This window comes from Lygodium microphyllum, chromosome 15 (assembly GCF_053477565.2).
Source record: "Lygodium microphyllum isolate KBCC chromosome 15, Lygodium_microphyllum_v1.1.10, whole genome shotgun sequence".
Classification (NCBI taxonomy): Eukaryota; Viridiplantae; Streptophyta; class Polypodiopsida; order Schizaeales; family Lygodiaceae; genus Lygodium; species Lygodium microphyllum.
Window position 1 is genome coordinate 137,870,287 of NC_141149.1, and position 24,969 is coordinate 137,895,255.

The 24,969-nt window shown below is 37.3% G+C and overlaps 1 protein-coding gene across 2 annotated transcripts in view; it reads right to left on the reverse strand.

The window, feature by feature from the left end:
• SWEETIE (HEAT repeat-containing protein) overlaps window positions 1–24,969 on the reverse strand; it is a 255,929-nt gene that overhangs the window by 175,478 nt on the left and 55,482 nt on the right. For both annotated transcript variants that reach the window (XM_087694844.1, XM_087694845.1), the window contains exons 10-14: window positions 23,576–23,656; window positions 23,041–23,109; window positions 22,779–22,904; window positions 10,510–10,613; window positions 10,189–10,321 (exon numbers count right to left, since the gene is read on the reverse strand). In XM_087694844.1, coding sequence (XP_087550970.1) covers window positions 10,189–10,321; window positions 10,510–10,613; window positions 22,779–22,904; window positions 23,041–23,109; window positions 23,576–23,656 — 513 coding nt within the window. The remainder of the gene's footprint in view (window positions 1–10,188; window positions 10,322–10,509; window positions 10,614–22,778; window positions 22,905–23,040; window positions 23,110–23,575; window positions 23,657–24,969) is intronic.

Sequence of the window (24,969 nt, forward strand, 5' to 3'; positions counted from 1 at the left end):
CACGCAAGAAGTTTGAGGCTTTTTGAAAGTCCTTAAACTTGTTACCCTTTGGTGATTGATCATCCTTGTACTTCATCAAATTGGCACTGCTGTAATTTGTGTGGTGTGGACACTTATTAAAGTGTCAATGCAAGGTGTGTACACCTAGTGTATTAGAAACTTAAAGTAGTGACACTAGGCTCTAGAGTAAAATAAGCCTAACTCTAGTTAGTTGGTGGAAGGCTGGTTAGGTCAACCCTTGACCTAAACATAAGTTGTACTTTCACTCTATCTTTCATTCTAGCAAGTACACCCTTCTCTTTTTGCTTAAGCTCACTCCCTTGCTGTCATTGTCTCTCCTCTCTCTCTCCATAGCTGGCTACCATTTTCCAACACCCACAGGTCTACACTTGGATTTTTATATCAACTTTAGAAAGGATACTCTTGTGTTGATTTTTGTCATTGTACTAAACTCACTTCACCCTTATTTCTATTATTTGTGATACTTTTGTGCTTCTGGTGTTATGTGAGCTTTGAACTCTTCAACTCTATCGATGGTCTCACGAACGCTTTGATCCCTTGTTTAGCCCAAGTATATCTCCTTTCTCGATTTTATCTTCAACTCGTTTTAGATCCTCCATGTACAAAAGCTTTGCCCAAGTATATCTCCTTTCTCAATTGTATCTTGAAGTCCTTTTAGATCCTCCATGTACTAATGCTTACAATAAGCTCCACGATCCTAATTATCGCACTTGGAGTGCTATCACAAAAGCTTGGTTTATACTAATATAAGACTTTGGTATATTGTCTCTCTATCAACTCTCTAACCTTACAATCTCATCTCTCTTCTTTGAAGGAAAAAGGGAGAGGTACACTCACACCCTCACAAAGACCCTCCTGGCACTTCTCACCTAAAAAGAATAGGTTCTACACATTCTGCCAAAAACCCGGCAACTAGCTGGGTGGTCACCCACAATAGGCAACATCTCCAGGACAATTGCCACATGCAGAAAGATGCTGACGGCAACAAACGCAAATCTTGGGTTTAGTTGACAACATGCAACAGCTGGTATAAGCAGCACACTACGAAGGAGAGCTGATAGACAAGCGCCAAAAGATAGGAGACAATGACGTGAAGCTCCGACTGAGACATTCTCTGTGAACAAGGTGTGGACAGCGAAGCTATGACACCTACAATATGCAAAAATGAGATAGAGAACTCAGTGTGAAGTCGTCGATACTCTACCAACTTGGCTTTCAAGTCATCCCCATCAATAATTTTAAGGTTTTGGAGCTCAAGGTCAAGATTTATGCAACAGGTCCTATTCCAAGCAACATAACAATTAGTCAAGTGTGTCCAACGCTGTAAAGCTATTTCAACATGCTGAAGCTAAGAATGAAACTTAGGCAATAAACTATGCATCAGCTCAACAATAGAGGAGGCATTCCTAGCCTTCCATGAGTAGATAACCTCCTATGAAACAAGTGTGAGATCAAGTTGGGTTTCCAACCTCTACACAATATCTCATAGCTTTTGTGAGTCAAGGACATGTCTCATCAAATTTAACCACGTAGTGTAGTTAGACCCGTTAAAAGAAGTATTATTGGTTAAAGTATGCTTGGCTAATGAGGAAGAACCATGAGGTATCCGATAGGCGGAATAAGAAGGATAGTGTGAATAAGAAGGAAGTAGTGGAGGGGGGATCAAGAGGAGAACGTGGGCAGATAGAAATAGGCTGTGAGTATCCAAAGGGTGCTGATTAATGCGAAGGGACTGGATAATGAATGTTTCCATAAGTTGCTAGTGGAGAAGAACCTTGAGGTGTCAAATAGGCAGTGCAAGAAGAATGGTGTGAATAAGGAGGAGGTAGTGGAGGGGGATCAAAAGGAAGATGTGGGTAGGTAGAAATAGGCTGTGAGTGTCCAAAGGGTGGGGTGCCAATTGATGCAAAGGCACTAGAACATGAATATTTCCATAAGGTATTAGTGGAGCTAGAGGCATTGAGATATGTAAGCCTTGTCCAAAAGTCAGCTAGGGCATAGCAAAATGACTAGAAGGCCCACTACAAAATACCATGGAGGTAAATTGTGATAACTAATCCAAACTCAGGAATGGATGGGAGAGCATCCCAAGCTATCAGAAGCCTTAAAGTGTGTGAAAGGAAAAAGGAGCCTCCATCATGGGTACACCACCAAGTTGAGGGAAAGAAAAGGTCCTAAAGGCTGTGCTTAAGTGTAAAGGACCCCTCGGTGTGGGGTATCAAGACATGTGAGATGCACTTAATGGATATGTGAATGAACATGCAGTAGAAGAACAAGGAGGGATGGGTGGAAGATCAAATGGATTTGTGGGTGCAGCTGTTAAAAACGTAATAGGTTCCTTTTGTCCATTAAATACATTGAATCAAAATGAACAATGAGCTCATTCACCTACTTCAAAATGACCTTGACATGAAGAAACGGAAAGAAAACAAGAGGGCAAACTTACGAGTGGAGAAATTAACCTTTTGTACTCTTCACCTTTCTTAAACAACAATCTATCTTATTCAAGACTAATGCATCAATATCTTGATTGAATAGTCTCTTCTTTGTGAGAAAGACCAAAATCTTGCAAAAAAGAGGAAGTGTAATCAAAAGCTTGGTGGCCTGTCTATTTATAGAAAGTTTAGGTCTCCCAAATTAGGGTTTACATCTGGTACACTGAAACTCCCTAGGACCAAATCTGTTTTAAAGAAAAGATTGAATTCATTTTTTAATTAACTTGAGCTTTGGAGTTGTTTAATCAAGGCTAATGATTTTTTAGCTCAACATGGGGGTCTTTCCCAAGGAGGTAACATAGTTTCTCCACCCCCTAGTATCCATGTTCATCAATGGTTGGCCACCAATGCGGTGAATCTTAGATCTCCCCCTCAATCACCGCCTCGTAGAATCTCTGGTTGGTTCAATCATTACCTTCCCCCCTAGGCTAGTTTCTTACACGTCCTAGGTTACCCATAGACATCTTAAGCTAGTTAGACTACATCTCTTTTAAACTTAGATGTATTTTTCACATTTCAAATCTTCCAGTTCCCACTTAGCACTCTTAGTTCTTTACGCTAATGAGCCAAGCCCATAAGTTACTTCATCATTGGGCTTTCTTTCCTTTGTCTTATGCTGCATTGACTCATTCATAGACTCATTCACAATCTATAAGCTTTACTTTTGCTTTGTTTTGCTTTGAAGCATCTCACTATACTGGCCTCTATTTTTGTAGATTCTCATCTCTTTTGTAGGCTTTTGTATTTCAATTTAAGACTAACATGCAAGCTTGCATTGGGCCTTCCTAGATTGGAGACATGGATGCTTGTCGTTTCTTCATCGTCTTATGTTTCTCAAAGACTTGCTCTTCTACTAGCATGGAGGCTTCCTCTTCTGAGGGAGATCTTCAATCATCTCTCTCGATGCTACCATGGTGGTAACTTCTACATTGCTCTTCAAACTAGGGTGCATCATCCACATAAATCTTCATGGTTCTTGGCACCACACAAAGACCGACATCTAGTTCCTCTTCCTCCCTTAACATTGACATCCATGGTTGAGAGGGAGCTCCTACCCTTCCTTGGTATTCTATATGTTTCGGCATTTGTCGTCAACGTCAGCCTCCCTTCCTTGTTGTACCTTTCCTTCGAATTCCACGATTATCATCACCTTTGTAAAAGGGCACCTGGGCAAGCAAACAATTTTCCCACAAGGGATACTGTCCAAGTGACATCTATTACATGCACATTCTCATTATGTAGCATTACTCTTTGCATCTCATTGTGCAAAGCAACCCTGAGTGATCCCCAATCGTTTCCACCAACACTTCCTTTACCACCTTACCACCACACCTCCATAATCCTTCACCCTTTTTCCTCATCATCGATACCCATGAGTGGTCATGATAGCTTGTCTATTTTGTGATGTGTTGGATCTAACCATTCCTTTTTATTCTTCCCTTCTTGGGACACACTTACTTAATAGACAAAAACCTTATTTAAAATCCTCAAAAAAAAAAAAAAAAAAAAAATCAATGTGATTTCCTCCGCCTTTGAAAGTCCTAGTAGACCATTGGAGCACCCTGTGTCCGATGCCTTGGCCTCTCTAGGGTGATCACTTTGGCTCCCTTGGTAAGATAACCATTGCCTCTGTAGTCTTGGTAGGCCACTGAGCAGGCAATGTGCACCCTTTGTTCAATGCCCTAGCTGCATTGGGGTGGAATGCCTTTAAAATGGACTCGAGCTTTTGTTCTAGTCCCTTTCTAGTTCTAGTTTTGGGCCTGAGAGGGGGTGTTGAGCTAAAAACATGCATTAAAATTAATTTGCTCTTTTAAACATCTCCAAAACATGTAATTACCAAAAACCTTCATTAACAGAAACATGTTACTAGAGAGTTTTTGTTTCCCATAAGCAAAACCCTAATTTGATAGCATCCACATATCCATAAATAGACAAGTTGCCCACCATTCAATCCATCCTTGTTTTACGACTGCAACTACCTTCACTCCAACCCTTGATGTTAGGTATTGCCACTCTCCAGGTGCACTTTTCGCACAAATTCAATATGTTCAATTATCAACAACTTGTGTTTTCTTGCTGAGCAGGCCACCCTGCATGAGAAACACCTTCTACAACTATCACCCAATCTTTCTCTACTGCTAGTAATCAATTAAGATCATCTTCCAAGTTGTACACTGATGCCTTTACCAGTTCCAACTCTCCAAACTGCTACATTTTGCTTTCCACTCTGTTGTCCTTCCATTCTCAGCATCTTTTCACTTCAATTGGTGGTTGCAACCCTTTGGATCCATCTCCAGTGGACATCACACTCCAAATACTTCCGTTGCTCTCCCTTTGAACATTCTATACACACTTTCTATCATTTAATTCATTTAGAGATCAACATAAACATATGATTGGTATCAAAGCACCGACCTGCTCTCTACCACACGACATGATAACATGCCAAAAGGCACTAGAAGCTCATGGGTTGATGGTCCATGTTTAATGGGTTTACTCCACTCCTGAATAGGGTGTTATGGGATTTTAGTAGTGGCATGAGTAAGCATGGGGATCCATGCAAGCAAGTGGTAAGTTGAATTTCTCCCCATACTTGCATATAGAGATTGTAGCTTTAGCTTCATGATTTAGTCACTCGGTTTGTGTGTAATCTCCTCTACACCCAAGGTAGCTATGGCCCAATCTTCAAGAGCCACAGTGGAGAAGGAATGCATGCTTGATGTTCTTTTTCTCAGTTATAGGGCTGGTGGTTAAGGCCAATTGACAATTATTCACAGTCTGGCTAATTGACGTAGGAAATGTTATTCCCATCTAGACTAAGTTGGTAGTCTTGGTGTTACATCCTTGGACATCCACATCAGAACCACAACATTGGTCACAACCTTTGGTCATTAGTGACTTGGCTCATTCACACTAGTCACTTATAACCCAAGGTTGTGACCAATGTTGCAAGTGCCCATCCTGTCCCCCTCCCAAGATTTGGGCCTTTATAGCTACTATTCCTTAGTATTAAAGTCAAAAACCTCTATATGGAGTGAAACCAACCTTCCTCCTCGGAAAGGGTGGTAAATAACCTGATTAAGCACTATTTACAGTAATTAACAAATTCACAAAATTGAAATGCACACTTTATCATATAATCTTGGACATTGGACACCCTATTGGCCCCAAAATTGGCGCCCCTTTCGTTATTTTTTTAACTTAATTGAAGAATAAGTTTATGCACAATGGGATTCTCTAGATCCCTTTCGGTATTCCAACTTCCCTTGCTATCCAAAATGACCAATAAGTCTTCAATCCAATTTGCCCCTTGATTTGAACAGTCAATTAGCCTTCACTCGCTTTGATGGAGATGAAAAATACCCCAAGTTCATTGATTTGCTAGTCCCTCCACTTGAATTTGACTAAACCAGCTTCAGCCCTGTTGAATCCAAGTCTTGGAGCTTCCAATTTCTAGCACACTTTCCAACTAAACCCTAATTTTTGCTGCAAATAAGGGTTTACAACAAAGAAATCTGAAATTTCTCAGCCTCTAGTGATCTCAATGTTGTAATCTTTAGAGCAAGGTTATAGAAAGGCTGGGAGATCATGGAGAATGCTGAGAAGAGAGAAAATTTAGACTTTATTCGTGAAGAACTGAAGAAAATCTATCATTTACTGCTGCTCCACTGTCTCAACAGCTTGTAGATGCAAAGAACTGACGAAAATCAGTCAGTTACTATTCTTGCCTTGTCTCAACAACCTCTAGATGTTGTCAGCTGCTGTTGTTGATTGGTCTTCTCTTGCCCCTGGTTGCCTCAGAAGATCCTCCAATGGCTACAAATCAGTCCAGTAGCATCTCCTCCCTCTCTCTTGCAGGCTGAATACACTAAAGTGTCTCTCTCCAATCTCTAAAGACGTTTTTCAGTCTTGCATAGGCAATTTTGACAAGCGGCAACCTTCCCAAGTGGTTTTTCTAGCATTATCCATTATTACATATTAATTTTCAATCTTTAAATACTGAAAATTAATCTAATAATCATTTTGATTCCCTGAACAATAATCTGATTGGCCAATAATCAAATTGGCTGGGCAACTTTTATTCCCGAGTATTTTTGCATTATCTTTGGCCATCAAATTGCCATTGGATACCACTAAATGTCACTTCTCTAGTGTCACCAACTGACACTTATAGCCAAATGAATGACCTATGCCAACAACTGGTAACAGATACCACCAAGTATCTAAGTGGCATAACTTATAGCAACTTTTGCCTTTGATATGCCATGATTTCCTCGAGTCTCGGGCTCGTAAATTTACTCTAACCCGAGTTACACCTCACATGTGCAACGTTTACTGAACCATGTGGTTAAAAATTAATTCACATATTAATTGAGGTTTCAAAAAGACATGTCCTCATGACATGGAGATAGTAATATACTCAAGTGGAAAACTCTAAATGTGATTTCAAGCTTTGTAGTGAAAATGTGATCTTCACACTCTATGGTAAACTCTCACATGTCTGGTACCACAAAGTTGTAGCCCGGAGACATGTCTATGTATCTTTCTTTCTTTCAAGCAATATACTAGAATTTTCCATTGGTTTCCCATATCTTGCATTCCATTTCCTTTCTATGTTAATTGTTTATCTAGAGTTGAGTATAGGTGTATAGGGAAGGATGCGATCAAGCTGCCACATGAAACTTTGGCACCCTGCACTAGTCACTACATCTACAAATAGGGTTGGTTGAACATTCCTAAACAAGCAACAAAAATGATCCACTAAGAGGTCAAACTCCACCATTAGTTTTGCAAATAAGAGAGTGACTAAGTATTAAGCAAAGAAGTTGCAAAGCCAAAAGCTAAGGACTGTGAAGCCAAAGTACCAAGGAACCATATAAGTGACCAACAACCCTTGTTATCCAAAATGACCAATAAATCTTTAATATAATTTGCCCCTTGATTCAGGCATTTAATTGGCCTTCACCCGCTTTGATGGAGATGAAAAATGCCCCAAATTCACTGATTTGTTGGTCCCTCCACTTGAATTTAACTAAAAAAAACTTCAACCCTGTTGAATCCAAGTCTTGGAGCTTTCAATTTCTAGCACGCTTCCCAAGATTGCTCCTAAATCCTAATTTTTACTCTACAAATTAGAATTGATAGCAGAGAAATTTGAAATTTCTCAACCTCTAGTGATCTCAAAGCTCTAATCTTCCAAGCAAGACTGTAGAAAGGCTGGGAGATGAGAGAGAATGCTGAGGAGAGAGAAAATTTAAACTTTCTTCACAAAGAACTAAAAAAAAATCAATCATTAATTGCTGGTACCCTGTCTCAACAACCTATAAATGCTATCGCCTGCTGTTGATTAGTCTTATCCTACCCCTGGCTGCCTTAAAAGGTCCTCCAATGGCTGCAAATCAGACTAGCAACATCTCCTCCCTCTCTCTTACAGGTTGAATACATTAAAAATGTCTCTCTCCAACCTCCAAAGACGTTTTTCAGTCTTGGTAAGCATTTTTGATAAGTGGTAGCCTTTTCAAAATGGTTTTTCCAGCATTATCCACGATTAAATATTAATTTTTAATCTTTAAATACTAATAATTAATCTAATAATTATTTTCGATGCCCTAAAAAATAATCAAACTTGTCAATAATTAAATTGGCTGCACAACTTGCATTCCCGAGTGTCTCTGCACCATCTTTGATCATCAGATTTGCGTTAGGTACCATTAAACACAACTTCTCTAGTGTGACCAACTGACACTTATGGCCAAATGGATGACCTAGGCCAACAACTCGCACTAGATACCACCAAGTACCTGTGCAACATAAATTATAGCAACTTTTGCCTTTGACATGCCGTGATTTCCTCAGATCCCAGGCTCGTAAATTTATTATAATCCCAGTTACACCTCACATGTGCAACAATTACTTAACCATGTGATTAAAAATTAATCCACATGTTAAGTAAGGTTTCAAAAATACATGTCCTCATAACAATGTATGACAATGTGAGAGGAGGGAAGCTGCAGCAATAAACACACCAAAACCAACATTTAATGACTCAAAGGCAATGAGATCAAGCTTGCAAGCAGTTAATCTTTGGTACAAAAATTTATCAATAGAATTGCAAATCAAACGATGGAGCTAGATTCTCATGCACCTAGAAACCAACAAATATTGGTGCCAAAGCCTGACGCGCCTTGCAGTATTTCTTTATCATTTGGAAATTCCGAATACAATTGTTACAACTCCAAAAGCCTTTGGCTTTCCAACTCAACCCTCAAAAGCCAAGCCGGTACTATTACACATGGATCTACACTGCTTTGACACCTATCTCTAGCTGCTCCAAGACAAAGAACACCAAATCTGAGAAAAACAGCTATGATTCCATAGAGGCACAAGAAGACAAATATGTTTGACATTAAATCTTGCCAAATATTCACCTTCTGACTTAACCTGTCACAGCAGACCTCTCCTAGATGCCACAAATCACAACAGAAAAGCACAAAAGCCCGAAAAGCTCCATAACCATGCAAGCCACTCCAAAATCACATCACCTAGTCTCAGACAGCATCATCTGCATCCAAACAGTCATCGCCTACCCTGTAATTGCCATCACCTGCTCTAAAATAGCATCACCTGGATGAAAAACATCATCACCAGCATGACAGACAGCATCACCAACATGGCTGACAGCATGATCAGCACCTCAGCCACCACGACCAGCAGCAGGAGGCAATTGGATGTGTCAATGGCAGCCATGGTCTGCCTAGATATAGCCTTCATGTGTGGAGAATGCCGTGCTATTATGCATTTTATGCATTTATCTTGCTTTTCTTGCATTGTCTCAGTAATTCGATTAAATAAATAAATTTATCATGAAGATTAAATATAAGTGTCCCAACCCAAAACGTTGGCCCAGGTCCAAATTCAGTTGATTAAGTGAAACTTTTATTGGGGCCCATTTAAAGTGCATTAAGCAAATCAGTGCAAAAACTTACACATGAACTATTTCGTTTTGGACCTACTCATGTTCAGCACAACTCATGCTATGAATGTCCTTGACCCGCCAAAAGAAAGCTCTAAAGGTAAATAACATCCTCGTGACACACTCGCTACTTAGCACAGAGAGGCAGGGAGGAAGAATGGGGAGAAGCGTGGTGATAGCAATGGGTAGAAGGGAGGCAAAAGAATGACAAGCAGGTGTCAGCACTTTGGTGGTGGTGGCTGTTTTTTTCTTTTGGCACTCACAGAGGCACAAGAAGGATGCGGAACATTTTGAAGTGACAATTCCTCCCCTGAGGTGATGATACACAAGCCATGAGTTTACTTGTACTTGGACTAGTTTCTTAATTTTGATCAGACACCATTTTTATTTTCCATTATGAATTGTTCATGGACAGGATGTATTACTGCTAGATCTCATTTTCCCTCGCTCCCTCCTCCCTCCCTCTATTCAATTGTGTGTCTTATTGTGGGCTTCCCATCAAAACTTCCAAAATTAGAGACAAAGGAAACTGTTGGCAGCTACCAGTTTACAAGTCATCACCATGAAGATTACGACTAATATCAATTCTGCAATGTCCAATCAAGTCATGCAGAAAAAAGGTGTTCAAGGCATCTACAGTTGTCTATCCCACAAAGGGGTTACCTTTCTCTCCCCACCAACACTAGAGCATGACTTTACCTCTTTAGTTAGAGAAGAGACAATAGCACCAACAAGTAACCATCCAGCTTCCTTCTCAACACCCGCAGAAAATGGATTACTCCCATTCTCTGAAACCATTCTCTTTGCAAGCTCCAGGATTGATGCAGGTAACCTAGATTAGAAATGCAATTGGAAGGTAAGCTACCTTTTAGGATGGAATAAACATTATAAGCAACAGAACCCTTAAAAGAAGCACTGCACATGGATGTCTTCTAAATACAGAGAAAAATGCATTACATGCACCAACACATGCCTCAAAAATACGTGCAAAAAAGACTTCTCCATAAACAATGGAATCACCTAGAAGGAACACCCAAGGGTAGTTTTGCAGCTGCAACTGACAAGGCTGCCAACATTAATGCGTGTCCATGGAGTGAATCAAGTTCATCCCTAAGTCGTTCACCCTGGAATATAGAAGATATTTACAGAAATTTCAGACTTTTAAACCAAATAGAAAATACCACTGATCCTGCTATGACACACTCTTTTTGCAGAGTCAGACAAGATACAATTAAAAAACAGTCTCAAATATTAAGGATAGGACAAGGCACCATTTTGTTCTCAAGAAAATATGTCCAGAGCTCTTTATGGGTTAGCCTAGCATAGCATCGCAACTTCCAACAAATCAATTGATGAAATCAAAGCAGCACCTCAAATAGAGCATGACCATGGCCAATAAGAGCAATGTGAAAATTCGAATAAACTGCTTTTGCAATATTGAAGATGCAAGGTCAACTCTATCCAAAAGACTTAAGGACCAAGGCTTCATGATGCAATCCTATTCAATCACATTCTAGATCAGTTTTGGACTTTGCTTCCAATTTACCACAGAGTGATAATAACCTTACTTTGTGAGTAAGGACAATCAAAAATGTAGCAAAGTATGTATCATGAACATCTCCTACAGACTATGACATAAGAACTAATTGATGCAGCTGAATTCTTCATGACATATAGAGCTCTGAGCAAATTATGGAGAAACTTTTGACCATCACAAACTTCAATCCAACACAATTGATTTGCATGCACTTGATTGCAAGAACTTCAACCACCAAAAAAGTATAATGTTTAGACGTCAAGCCTGTCTAAGACCCCCTCAAACATAAGAATCAGATTAAACTTTTATATCTTTGTACCAATCCAATTTGCTGCTGCATCACAAATTGAACAACTAGGAAAACCAATCAAGCCCTAAGTGCAGCTGAAGGCAGTTCCCAAATCTACATTACTTACCAGACACAGTGCTTCTGAAATGCATGCTAGATCATGGCAGGTTTCAATTATTTAAGTCAGATCCTCACAGCACTCAATGTCCAGGATACAGGATGTCATTAAACATCGCTCAAGTAGATAGGATCTATTCAATAAGAACGTTATCCTCACAGACATGCAATCATGGAAACTGGTGTAATACCTTGCTTATCAATGAATCAAACCATGTCATCCAGCCTGCATCATTGTTTCCCAAGGAAAAGTATATTCTATGAAACCCCTCAGCAGAAACACATTTAAAAATGCATAAATCCATAAAATGATAACAGAAAATAAAACAGAGAAGGAGAATCTCTCAAGCTCGCCACTCTGCAGGAGCTCTACTCATAGCTACCAGGAACAGGGAATAGGAAACCAGCATAGGAACAGGGAAACAGCATAGGAGTGGGAAGGCCCAATTTCAGAAATGGGGAGGGAATGGGACATTAAAATATAGTTAAATTTAGGAGATTTTTATAACTCTATGCTCAACACTTCACAAATATTCAAGGACACTCTAGAAGCATCACTTTAGAAATCATACTGCACTAATAAAAACAAAATGAACGGTGGACCATATATTAAGACCCCATAATGCTACAAAATGAGTACATATTACATTAAAAGGAGCTGAATCATATAGGGCTTGAGCCCTACATGTAGGCAACCTGAAATACATATTGAAAAAGGACCAACCCCCAATACAAGTGTCAATATCAAGACTCAAGGCTCAAGAGAGTCTCATGCAGGCATGCGCACTTGAGAGACAGAGAGAGATCTGTTTAGCATCCTTTGCAGGCCAATTTTGAGCTATAGGACAGATCAAATAATTCATTGCATTCCACTTGGGCCATCAATGTCATGCGGGCACATAAAATTTACAAGGAAATATGAAAAAAGACTAAACTCTTAAGCTCTCATGACTCATGAAAGCTTTGTTTATGAACATTGGGTTTCATTACAAGTCTAAAGAATAGCTATAATACATCACAAGAAAGTTTACTTCCAGCGAGGTGGAGTGCCGAAATCTCTAATAACTACTTTTCCTCCTCTATATACCACCCATTTTCTGTTCCTTCTTGCCTCTCTAACTTTGGCTAATTCTACCAGTCAATTTTTGAATTGGAGATGAGTCAGCTCATCTATGATCCACACTCTTGTCTCTTGTAAGAATTTAGTTTGTTTCGTCACTGCTACCTCATCTATCATGTCCATGTACGTAACATTGGCTTGAGTACCCTTTTGGGGGGGGGGGGGGGGGGGGTAAAGTGGGTAGGGTCCCCCAAGTGGTTTAGAAGAAAGACATTGCATACATCAATCTATATGACCCAATTGGGAACCTGCGCGACTGGAAGTCAAGCATATCAAGACCAGACTCACACACAAAAAGGACTAATGCCTTGGAATGTTAGCTACATCCATCTACATAGATAGTTACTCTCAATAAGATGGCATGAACATGAAAAGTTTGTACAATGTGCATATGTAGACTAAATGTTTAGAATACACATATCTTTGTATAGGAAACTCATATGAAATTCCCAACACGATTTTATAATATACTCAAAAAGAGCTTTCATGAGATATCCATATTGGGAGGCTCCTTGAATTTTAAAGGATCCATAAATATTAGGAGTCTCGGATTGGCCTAAAAAAGCTAGACCTAAAAAATAGAGATAGAACTCTAAAAATAGTAAATTATGTGTTCTAGTTACTATATTTAGTTGTGTTTCTATTCTTGACGGTTCTTAACCCAAAAAAAAAGACTAGAGAGAAGAGATAAGTGTCAAACAAGTAACACACAAGCTTCCAATTGTCCCATCACTTGTCACACCTTATGACATGTGGTTAAACACTTTGTCTTGTGCTAATCCATTTTTTCTCTTTACACTAAGTCTCCCACTTCTAACATTAAAAAAACTCATTTCCTCTCATTGTACATCAAATTTTATTGTTGTAAACTCATGTACAACAACTGAAGATCGTCCAAAGTTAGTCCCAACCATCTCCACCATCATCATCAAATATCTCTATATTCCCTCTTCTTTCACTACTAAATATAGAACAGTAAACCTATCAATTCATTACAACACCTCCTTCTCGAGCTCTTCTTCCATTTCAAGAAGAAGAAAAAAGCTTGATCGATATACTACCGATCAACAATAGAGAAAGGCTAATTTCTCTGTCTTGCTACTCTCATCTTATACAAGAATTAGTTGTTTTTATTCCATAGTTAGTTTATGCATGTGTGTATGTACATCTTTCCCATGATATTATGAGAGTGAAAGCTTCTCCTCCTCACTTTCAAACTGATTCTAATTGAGCTTATCTCTAGGGGACCTGGGTTAAGCGATGGTGGGCTCGCGTGGGGGATTTAGATTGCCATTTTCAACCCTCAATTTTTGTTTGTTTCTGTTATGTTCCCATGGCCATACTTTTCTAAATAATTCTCATATTCAGCTTCAAGTATTTGTTTTTTTCATTTTTCTCAAACTGTTAAGCCTTGAAAATAAGTAAATATCATAGTCGGGAGCGTATTATATTTTCTAGGGCATTTATATCAATATGAGAGCTTTGGCTCGGTCGTCGCCTCAGCATTGGCAGTGTTTACAACTAAATATTTTTTTTGTTTTTAACCCTTGCATTGAGTGATTTAGCATACTTTTCTGAGTTTTAATGAAAGAGTCAAGTGTTATTGTTTGAGCCATTCAAAGCCTTAGAGAGAAGAATCAGAATAATACTCATGAGCACCTTCTCAAACTAGAAAGAGTTGCTAAGACCAAGGAGTTTAAAAAAGAAGATCCATCTACTTCAAGGAGACTTTCAAGATGTGTAGTGGAATAAATTAAGGGCCCCATTCTACTTCAAGACAAATAAAGAGATCCCATCAAATCCCATCCTCTTCTTCAAAGCATCTTTTTTGTTCTAAGGCAGAGTCACATAGTTACTAGCAGTTTCAAAAAGGCAATTATGAAACGGTTTCAAAAAATTCATCCAAGTTTCATAAAATGTAAGAAGACCATATCACTCAGGGTTGTCAGGTACGAAAGGTACTATACGGTATGGTATGATAAAATACAGTACTACTTGGTACCTTATGGTTTTATTAGGTACGGTACGATATTAGTACAAAAAAAAAACTTTATATTTTGGATTATAGATAGTAGAACACATGTTTAGAGCTAAAATAGCAATGTCACTTGAGTTAATAGGATGAATACATGAGGATAACAAGGAAAAATCTCATGCACAACATGCCCAATGCGCTACTAGAAGACAGATGGGAGTGTATATGTAATACATCAAAGAACAAAGCAAAGTTTAGGGTGGATGGACAAACAGGCTCTTCATTCTTGTGTGTGTGTATGTGTGTGTGTGTGAGAGAGAGAGAGAGGAGGAGGGAAGGGATGCTCTTGGAATTGCATACTCATCTTGGAAGTTGGGAGAGAGAGAGAGAGAGAGAGAGAGTGTGTGTGTGTGTGTGTGTGTGTGTGTGTGTGAGATAAAGACTTGGAATTATGATAATAAACATAAGGCTTAGGAGTTGGAAGATATTGTATGTTCTGGTCTTCAGAGGCCAAAATAGCTTGTTTTTTTGGTAGGAAATGATACAGATACGTACCGTACAGTACGAAACGAACTAGTTCGTACGTAGCACAAGTGCAACTATGATATCACTATCTCAACTTCAAAAGAAAATCAAATTAAGTATGTATTATGGTTTATAAAATCTTGATCTTCTTCTAAGCTTATCCATCAATTTCAAATCTTATATGGTCATGAAAAGTATAAAGATGGATTGATTTATGAAATCTTAACCTTCTTTTAAGTTTATTCATCAATTTCAAATCATATATGATCATAACAAGTATAAAGGTGGATGGGGCTGAAACATGATCATGCAGCCCCAAAAAAGCATGGTTCTTTGCTTGCATGATACAAACACCATTTCTTCCTATTCATATCAAAAGAGATGTTAAAACTAAATGGGATTGACTTTGGCAAAGCAAAAATGAGTCACTTGATGACTACATAAAGAGGCTACTTTTGAAGGTCCGACATTTCAAGAAAATCAGCAGCTTTGAAAATCTTAGGAAATTTCAAGGAGGTTTGCATTTTAAACATCGTACTACTCTTAATCATTATTATTGTTCTAGTCTCAGGAAACTCATCAATCATACTAAGACATGGAAAATGGAGCATAATGGCAACAATTTATTCCAAAAAAATGATAAGAAGAGAGTGGCTAGTCATGAATCCAGCCCCAAAGAAGGGCTCAAACACAGCATCAAATGCAAATGAAGTCCTATGCACCTCCAAAAGTTCCTCAATTTTCCTCCATCCTATATCCACAAGCCAAGCAACTTTCTAAAGAAGAAAAGCAATGTTACACGAAAGAATGGATGTGCTTTAAATGTGGGCAAACATGCCACATAGCAAAGTAATGTCCAAACAAAGGACAAATTTTTTACAACACGCCCAAGTCACTAGTGACAATCAATGTTATCGGTGATGTAGTTACAAACACAAATCACACTCGTGAGATGTGCAAACTATTAAAAGCTTGGAGACAATTGCAAGGTAAGCAAGCACTATTCTCGATGGACCTTCGGGTGGATAGAAACATCATTTTCTTTGAGTTTGCCTAAAAAGCTTGAAGTAAAGAATAAAGAGATGGAGACTCCACTAGAAGTTTGCAAGACTTAAAATCCCAATGAAGGTCACACAATAAAGACCATAATATCTTGCATTAGCAAACTCAAATTTCAAATCAAAGGCTACAGTGATAAAAATATCTTCTATATTGTATATCTTTATAATTATGACGTAATTCTCGGTATATCCTAAAACTATATAGTAGACTAAGTCATCTTTTCTCAGAAAAAGAAGATACAATTCACTAACAAAGGCAAAAACTACAAGAATCAAGCTGAACTAACTAGAGATACTATACCTATGGTAAGCCATATGCAAGTTTCCAAAACAATTAAGGATTGTATTCAATGTTGGCCTTTTATCAATGTTGTAAAAGAAAATATGAATGTTAAAAACCAAGAGTAACTTAAACTCTTGGAAAAGTATAAAGATTGTTTTTTGAAATATCTTCCTTATTAATTTTTCCCAAAAAGACCAGAAGACCACCATAGTAAGATTATTTTAGGCAATTCTCCTAATATAGCATCATAACATATGAATCGCCCAGAAAGCAACTAGAAGATCTACTTAACCATGGGCTAATTAAGGCCAAGTAGCTTATCATTCTATTCATTAGTTCTTCTTATTCAAAACAAGTATGGATCATGGCTCAATATAAAGATTTCCAAGTTGAGGCCATTGCAACTACGAAGAACCACTAAAAATACCAAGCCCTCAACAAAATCAAGTCTCGGATTGGTATTTTGTTGAGGGCATTGCAACTATTATAGTAGCTCGTCATAAAGATTTCCAAGTAATAAGGAATACTTGGGAATGAGATGTTAATTTTGCATCAATTTGGACCAATTTACACTAAGAAGATTCTCATCTAGATTATCCTATCAAAGATAGCTATCTTCTCATGAATAATCGCCTTTGTGTCACTCTTTTTGTTCAACAAAAGTTGCTTAAAGAATTTCATGAACCTTCTTATACAAGAGTCATGACATAGAGAAAGGGCAATCACTTCAAGTGCAATTGCATATTACTTTTATTAGCCAACTTTAGAAAGAGATACACGCAATTTCATTAAAGTTTGCTTAGCATGTCAAACATCCAAGTATAACATGCAAAAGACTCCAAATTTTTGCAACCTCTTCTAATACCTAATGCTCCATGAGAATTTAAAACAATGGAACTCAAGTATTCCAAGAATATCTCCAGGCCATGATATGATTTGGGCCGTAATTGATAGATTCAATAAACAATCATATTTTATTGCATGTAATAAAACATTAAAATCCTTACATGTTACAAGACTTTTCATTTAACATATATTGAGACTATATGATATGCCGTCTACAATTATCTCAAACAAAGATTCGAATTCACAACTTTTAGCATACTTTATTTAAAATTTAAAAAATCTCTCTAAAGTTCCCATCATCTTTTATCCTCAAACGGGCAACTAAACAAAGGTGATGAATCTTACTCTTTTTAATATATTGAAAGCTTATGTTAGCAAACATAAATCACAATGGGAGAAATAATTTTCATTGTTGGAGTTCGTTTACAATAATACAATGCACTCATCTACACGGAAAGTTGCAAATGACATAATACAGGTTGAAGTGATTCCTTCTCCAAATATTCCCACGATAGTCACAAGTGATGATCGTTTTTTTACTTCAAGATTGAAGGGATGGTAGCTTCCTTCCATCCCATGTTCCATTCTATGTCACTTATCACTATGACTCGCACTAAATACAAGAGTTTTATTGCTTATAACTTTACTACAAATTTTTAAAGAACAATGGATCGAGTTTGAGCCACTGTCAAAGTTACCCAAGAACGATAAAAAAAACAAGGAGAAAAACCAAAAAGTTTAGCTTTAAAAAATGGTCAACATGTCTTGCTGAAATTTAATAAAAGTGGACTAAAATAATATTTCAATCAAAGTTCATCTTTTCCAAAGCCTCCAGTATCTCTAGTAGATACTTTGGACCCTTCAAAGTAACTAACAAGATAAATAAAGTTCCTTATTGACTTGAGCTATCTACTCTTTGAAAAATGCACAATGCTTTCCATATAGGTTTGCTTTAGCCTTACATTGGACTAAAACCAGAGAAACCTATTACTGAAAATTCCCTACAAGTAGAAGAAGCAAAACAATCCTTGAAACTTAAAAAGATTTTATTTCAGAAGGACCAAACCACAATAAGTTGCCTTCTGACACAAAAAATGTTTCTTGAATAGAAACACAATGGGTTAATAAAAATTTTATGTAAGATGATTTAGACATTCTTCAATTATATGAAGAAACTTTTTAGTTCAGGATAGCTAAATAAAAGCCGAAGGGCCATCCCATCACACTAGAAAAAGACTAACATTCTTTTTAATATGCTTTCATACACAATTATTTATTAAATTTACTTCCTTTGTAATTACTAGATATCTATAAAAGTTTACTAGAGTTGGCACTGATGAATGATCACAAGTTATGGTAAACCCCTAAATTTTAGAAGCCTCAAATTAACCAAAAAGTGATACTTCTAAAACATAGAGATAATATTCTCAAAATAATAGGTTATGTATTCTAGCAGTGTTTACTAAATTTAATTATTTCTATTCTTGACTATTCTCACCCCAAAAAGGAAGACCATAAAGCAAAGACAAGTATTCAAGACACTTATTACATAAGCTTCCAAATGTCCTATCACTTGTCACACCTCATGGCATATGATTGGACACTTGTCTTGAGGTACTCCACCTTCTCTCTTTCCATTAGGTCTCTCTTTTTTCTATAAGTGAAAGCTCAATTGCTCTTGTTGCACATTAATTATTCTTGCTGTAAATCACAGAGAGCAGTTGAAGATAGCCTAAAGTTGACCCATCCATCTCCATCATCATCAAATACCTCCATATCTCTCTGCTTTTGTTCTTGTTTTGAAGAACAGCAACCAGTAAATTTATTATGAAACCTTTTTCTTGATAAGAAGAAAACCATCTCAATGTGTTGCTAATCAGCAATGATAAAACGATGATTTTTCTCTCTTTTTCTCTCATCTTATAAAGAAATAAGTTACTCTTATTGTATACTTTGTTTATGTGTGTAATGCATGTATGCATATACATCCCTCACAAGATCGTTTGAGGGTGAGAAGTACTTATGCTCACTCCCAGGTTGATTATAACTAAAATCATCGGTAAGGGACTTGGATTGAGCTGAATGATTAAGACTCTTCATCCATTTATATCATTTCAAGAATCCCTACAACAGCACACCATCAAAATGCACCTAATAAGTCCCATTTATGCTCCACACAAATAGATAAAAAATCCATAGCAATTCAATGTTGGGCCCTCACACCAATTATACAAAGCTTTGTGCAAGGACTTCCCACTTCCAATACACAAAAAGAGAGAGGAATCTCCCATTTCACGGTCAAATACGCTCAACATTAAACAACCCATGTTGAATTGGCCATCAATGGTACCAACGAAGTATTCCCACACTTGTTTTGTTGAAACTAGTATAGACTCGTCAAGTCACTAGTCTAGAAGATACTTAAATGCACAAAAAGCACCTATTAGAGTAGTAAAGATTCCCAGAAGTATCAAAAATAACGGGTATGCTCTGATAGCATGTGGAATATCTCAATCACAATCAACATAAGAGTGAGCAAAAAAATTTCTCACACAAAAAATCACGTAAAGATGAATATGTAAACATGCATCACTTATTATGTAATAAAACAACCAACTTATTTACAAGATAAGACTAGAAAGATAAAAAATCTGCCGTTCTCCATTGTTGATCAGAAATACATTGATATGTCTTACTTCTTGTTCTTGAAATAGAACAATAACTCAAGAAGGTGGTATTGTAATGAACTTGGAGGTCTATTGACCCATAAAATAACAGCAAAAAAAGAGGGAATATGAAAATATCTAATGATGATAGAGATGGATGGGACCAACTTTACACTATCTTCAACTAGTGTATTAGAGCTTATAGCCAAGAAAACTAATGTAGAATGAGAAAAAACAAGCTTCGTTATAAAAGAAAGAGGAGAGCTAGTACAAAAAGCGAAAGTGAAGTAGCACAAGACACGTATCCAACTACATATCATGAGTTGTCACAAAGTGGTAGGATACTTCGAAGCTTCTATAACAAGTGTCATGACACTTGTCTCTTCTTTATGCCCTTTTTTTTTAATAAAGTACTATAAAAGATGAAAACATCGAAATCTAGTAAGTACCACTATGTCATCTCTATTTTTTAGAACTAGTATTTTTTCATCAATCCAAGGCTCCTAAAATTTAGCGACCTTTCAATATGGGTGTCATGTGAAAGCTTTTTATGAGTATATTATAAAAATAGTGTTAAAATCTTCATACAAGTTTTCTATACAAAGATATGTGCACTCAAGCTTCCATCCTACATACGCACATTGTACACTCATTTCTTGATCATACCATCTTATTGATTGTAACTGTCAATTTTTGCAAATCTAGCCCACATTTCAAAACATTGATCGCTTCTATGCACGAATTTGGCTCTAATATGCTTGAGTTTTTATCGCAATCGTCCAATTAGGTCAGACAAATGAAAGTGTGTACTATCTTTTCTCTAAATCACTATGTGAATTCACCATAACTTGTGACTATTCATCAATGGCTAGCTCTAATACACTTTTCTAGATGAGCTATCAAGGAAAATGACAAGGATCTCATCTCATACATTGTGTATTTGGGTTGTCCATCTTCAAATCACTATGTGAATTCACCATAACTTGTGACTATTCATCAATAGCTAGCTCTAATACACTTTTCTAGATGAGCTATCAAGGAAAATAACAAGGATCTCATCTCATACATTGTGTATTTGGGTTGTCCATCTTCAAACCTAAATTTATCTCACTTTCTCTTATATATTCATCGTTGTAATTTTCTAAACAATTATTATATTCAGCTCCAAGTATTTATTCTATCTATTTTTCTTGAAGTGTTAAGCCTCGAAAATAAGTTAATATTATAGTTGCAAGCATGCTATGTTATTCGATCATTTACACTGTATGAGGTAATCCAAGCTAAAAGATAGTACTACTGTAACCAACCTTTTGCATATCAACTGTCATTAAGATGTATTGACTCAATGATTCAAATTATTTTGATGCTCATATAAATTGAAAGGCGATTTGTATTATTTGAGTATTTCAAAATATGTTTAAATGTTCATCTTTCTATTCAAGCGTGGCCAATGGCTAGAATGCCCTATAATTATGCTTGGATTGTCATTAATAATATGTTTACAGAAATCAAAAGTTTAGTTGGACAATCAGATTGACTAGAAACCCGATGACTAAGACTTTTTCAGTCGGGTGGTCACATTGACTAGAAGTCCGCATAATGAGTAGCTTCAAAAAGTGAAACCAGATGCTCATGATCAAAGAAACAAACCATGGACCACTGAACCTTATAATTAAGCTCTCCTTAATCCAAATTTGGTGACTTCTAAAATTTAGAAGACTACTAGTTTTGAAAGTTATTCAAATGAAAACTCTATTCGCAACAAAGGCTCCGGAATTTCACAAGGAATAATTGTTTTCAGTGGCTATCTCAAATTCTTAATCATTTAAGAGAATTTTATAATAGAAGGTTTAAAAGCTTCTTTCTCTTGAAAAGTGACATGTGACATCTAGAATAGGCTATGTGTCATTTTGAAGAGCAAGTATTCCTAAACTTGTCATTTTGCTCTCAAGACTTGTTATTTTCAGCAAACTCTCGTTGTCATTTGTAGCCTCTACTTTCCGCTTTTACTCATAAACCCTTATTGAGCTTAGCAATCCATCCCAAGAAAGTTCTTTTTGTCACCTACCCCACATCTTCCATGGAGTATTCATCCTTGAGCACTTTTTTAAATTATCCCAAGTTGATACATGTTCTCCCAGAATGTCTCTTATTTACACACGATCTGATCTCTGGGACTACAACCCGTACAAAAAATATTGACTCATCAAAACTACAAGAATTCCAATAAGCTCCCATTTCTCCACATAAACTCTCAAATATTTAGATGCATCTCGCCCTTCAAATCACTTCAGTTCATATACAACTGACTGGAGTGCATTTGTGATTGCTTTCTCTTATTTATATATTCCATAGGTCTGCATAGCCTACCTCAGATCTTACCATCATGCAAAGTCATATCTGAAAACACACAGCTCGTATGCTGTCTACAGTTACTCTCTTGGTGCTTTGGCACAGTGTATCTATGCTTCCACATATGCAGGGATAAGGGTGTGAAGCCTAGCAACAAAGTACCATAATTTGTGGCTACTTGTCCCAATCATCAATCGTTATCGAACACCTCATCCCCAGCCTCTACTGTTTGGCGCTCAGAGTATTCTGTAAAGTCTTATTAAGTTTGTATCCTGCCTTAGCCCAGAAAGAATCTCCTGCATGCATGCCCTCTCATGGTTTGAAGCAACTAGACCGCATTGATCCAGAAGTGAGATCGCAAGGATCAAGCAGAAAGGGAGAGCAATAGGTGACGAAAAGAGGAGATGATGCTCATGTGAATAACAGGAGTCTAGCATATATTATGTAGATGAACGATTTTAATTATCCCAACATTAACAACATCTAAACAAAAGCTTAAATCTCATTAAATGTTTTACCTTTTCAATTACCACTGTCTCCCGCAATGCCCGTAAAGTTGTAACACCAAATGACATCATGCTATTTGCACATGAAGAATCCACTTCCGCAAGTGCTCGGATTGTCAATGCAGTCTCTACACGCACCTGTCAAAATATTCACGTAATAATGAAACCATGATCAAAATAAAGTTATGCTTTTCAATGTGATATGATGTTTTCTAGATGTTTCTCTTTTACAGGCTCAAAAAGTAATCCAGACAAGAAAATGGTAAAACTATACCGCCATTGTTGAAATCGAGAGAGCCACCACTAAACAATTCTCAAGAGCCTCTCGAGCAGTAGATGGTACCTAATTAGCCCAATAGATGGAAATATGTCACCATAAATTGATCATTTGGCTTTACAATTTCATAGACCTTGTGAATGATGCGCCAATTGATTATGTAGATTTTGTTAATGTGAATGAAAGATCTGTGCTTCTCTCTTCCAATTTGACAACCATATTCAGCTAAAAGATAACATCAGACTGGTTGCATTACTGTGAGGATAACTGGATAAGTAGAATTCTATGCTAAAGCTCATAACATACCGTCATTGATCAGTTATTACGACAAGAATGATTTATTGCTGATGTCAACTAGCTGAGAATATCAAACATAATAAAAGACTGATGGAGAAAGCAGACGAAGACCCCAATTTTCATGATAAACAAAGAATGCATGGTGGATTTAACAATTTTAATACATTATACATTTTGTCAATCATGCCAAAAAACTGCAACATTAAAAAAAGAGAAAAGGACAAAGGGTCAACACCTCTCCAAGTATGCCCAGAAGATGTGATATAGTCCTTAAGATGACAACCAGCATGGAAGAGCTTGTATCCGCTACAGAAAGCTACAATATGTAGGAATAGAAAATTAATACAGATGTTTGCAGTAAATTTTCTGCAAGGAAATAAAGCATCGTACAAGACATGTTAGTTCCATACCTTTAAAAATTTAGAGGGTTTGAACACAATAAATAAGTAAAACATAACAATCAGCAATAGCAAAGCACTGGCTGGTGCATCACAGGTTACTGCACAGCACATGTGAAGTCCCTCATCTTCAAACTTGGAAATCTGGCACATATGGAGACATAAGTTTTGGAAACAGTTGTGTTTATCCCACCCCATTCCATCCTGAAATCTAGGATGGGCACTGGCCACGTCAAACCAGTGACTAATGCTGCAGGCACCCCTCCTGGATATCCACGGATGTGAACCCTTAAGAGATCCAGTCTGCACACATGATGAGCCACACATCACACAAGTATAGCATAGAAAACATAGAGGAATGGATATCAGGCTGAACTCCCAACTATAGAGCTAAGATAGGCTCTCCTGCTAGGCTAGAACAGAGTGTCGGGCCAGGCTCCCACTCCACAAGGACCAGCGTTCCATACAACAAAGCAACTGTATCCCAATATGTGGTGAGATTGCTCTTGCTACCGACCCTCAACTCAGATTTATAGACAAGCTTACTAATGTGCACATGGTACATGGAAAATGTGTCAAGGACGCTTAATGGAAGGCATTTTGTTGCTCCTCACCCTCCCACAATCTCCACATGCTCTCGTTCATGATGCTTTTCTTGATAGTCCAGAAGTACGTTCACAGTTACAGCAATGCTAAGTCTAACCAAGATCTTACAAGAACACCCATGGTTTAATAATGAGGATATACTCTATAATCTTGTTGGGCTACCAAATCAACTTGAATATGGGAATCTATTACATACATGATACTTGAAACAGCTGTGTATTTACAAAGGATAGTTCAAATCAACAATAACAAGAGTACTAACATTACATTCACATGAGCACAACTGAAATCAGGTGTGAGGAACAAAGCAGTAACTGTCCACTTGATTTGTGTCCACAAATGTCAAAAAAGGGACAAGAAATCAAACTGGTACAAATTGACTGAGTGTGATCTTTACCCTGTGGATGCAAGAACATTGCAGCATCCACTATTTCTTTTCCAAGCACTAAGTGCATGCATGAAACGGTAGAGTATGGAATTCGCATAAGATTATAGGCATGAAATGATAGTTTTTACGCACATAAAATGATAAGTCCTTCACATTATTTCACATAAAATAATAGCTTTTAAACTAGTTCAGTGCATGAACAATCATTTAGAATTCATGCTTCGCATTCATGATTAA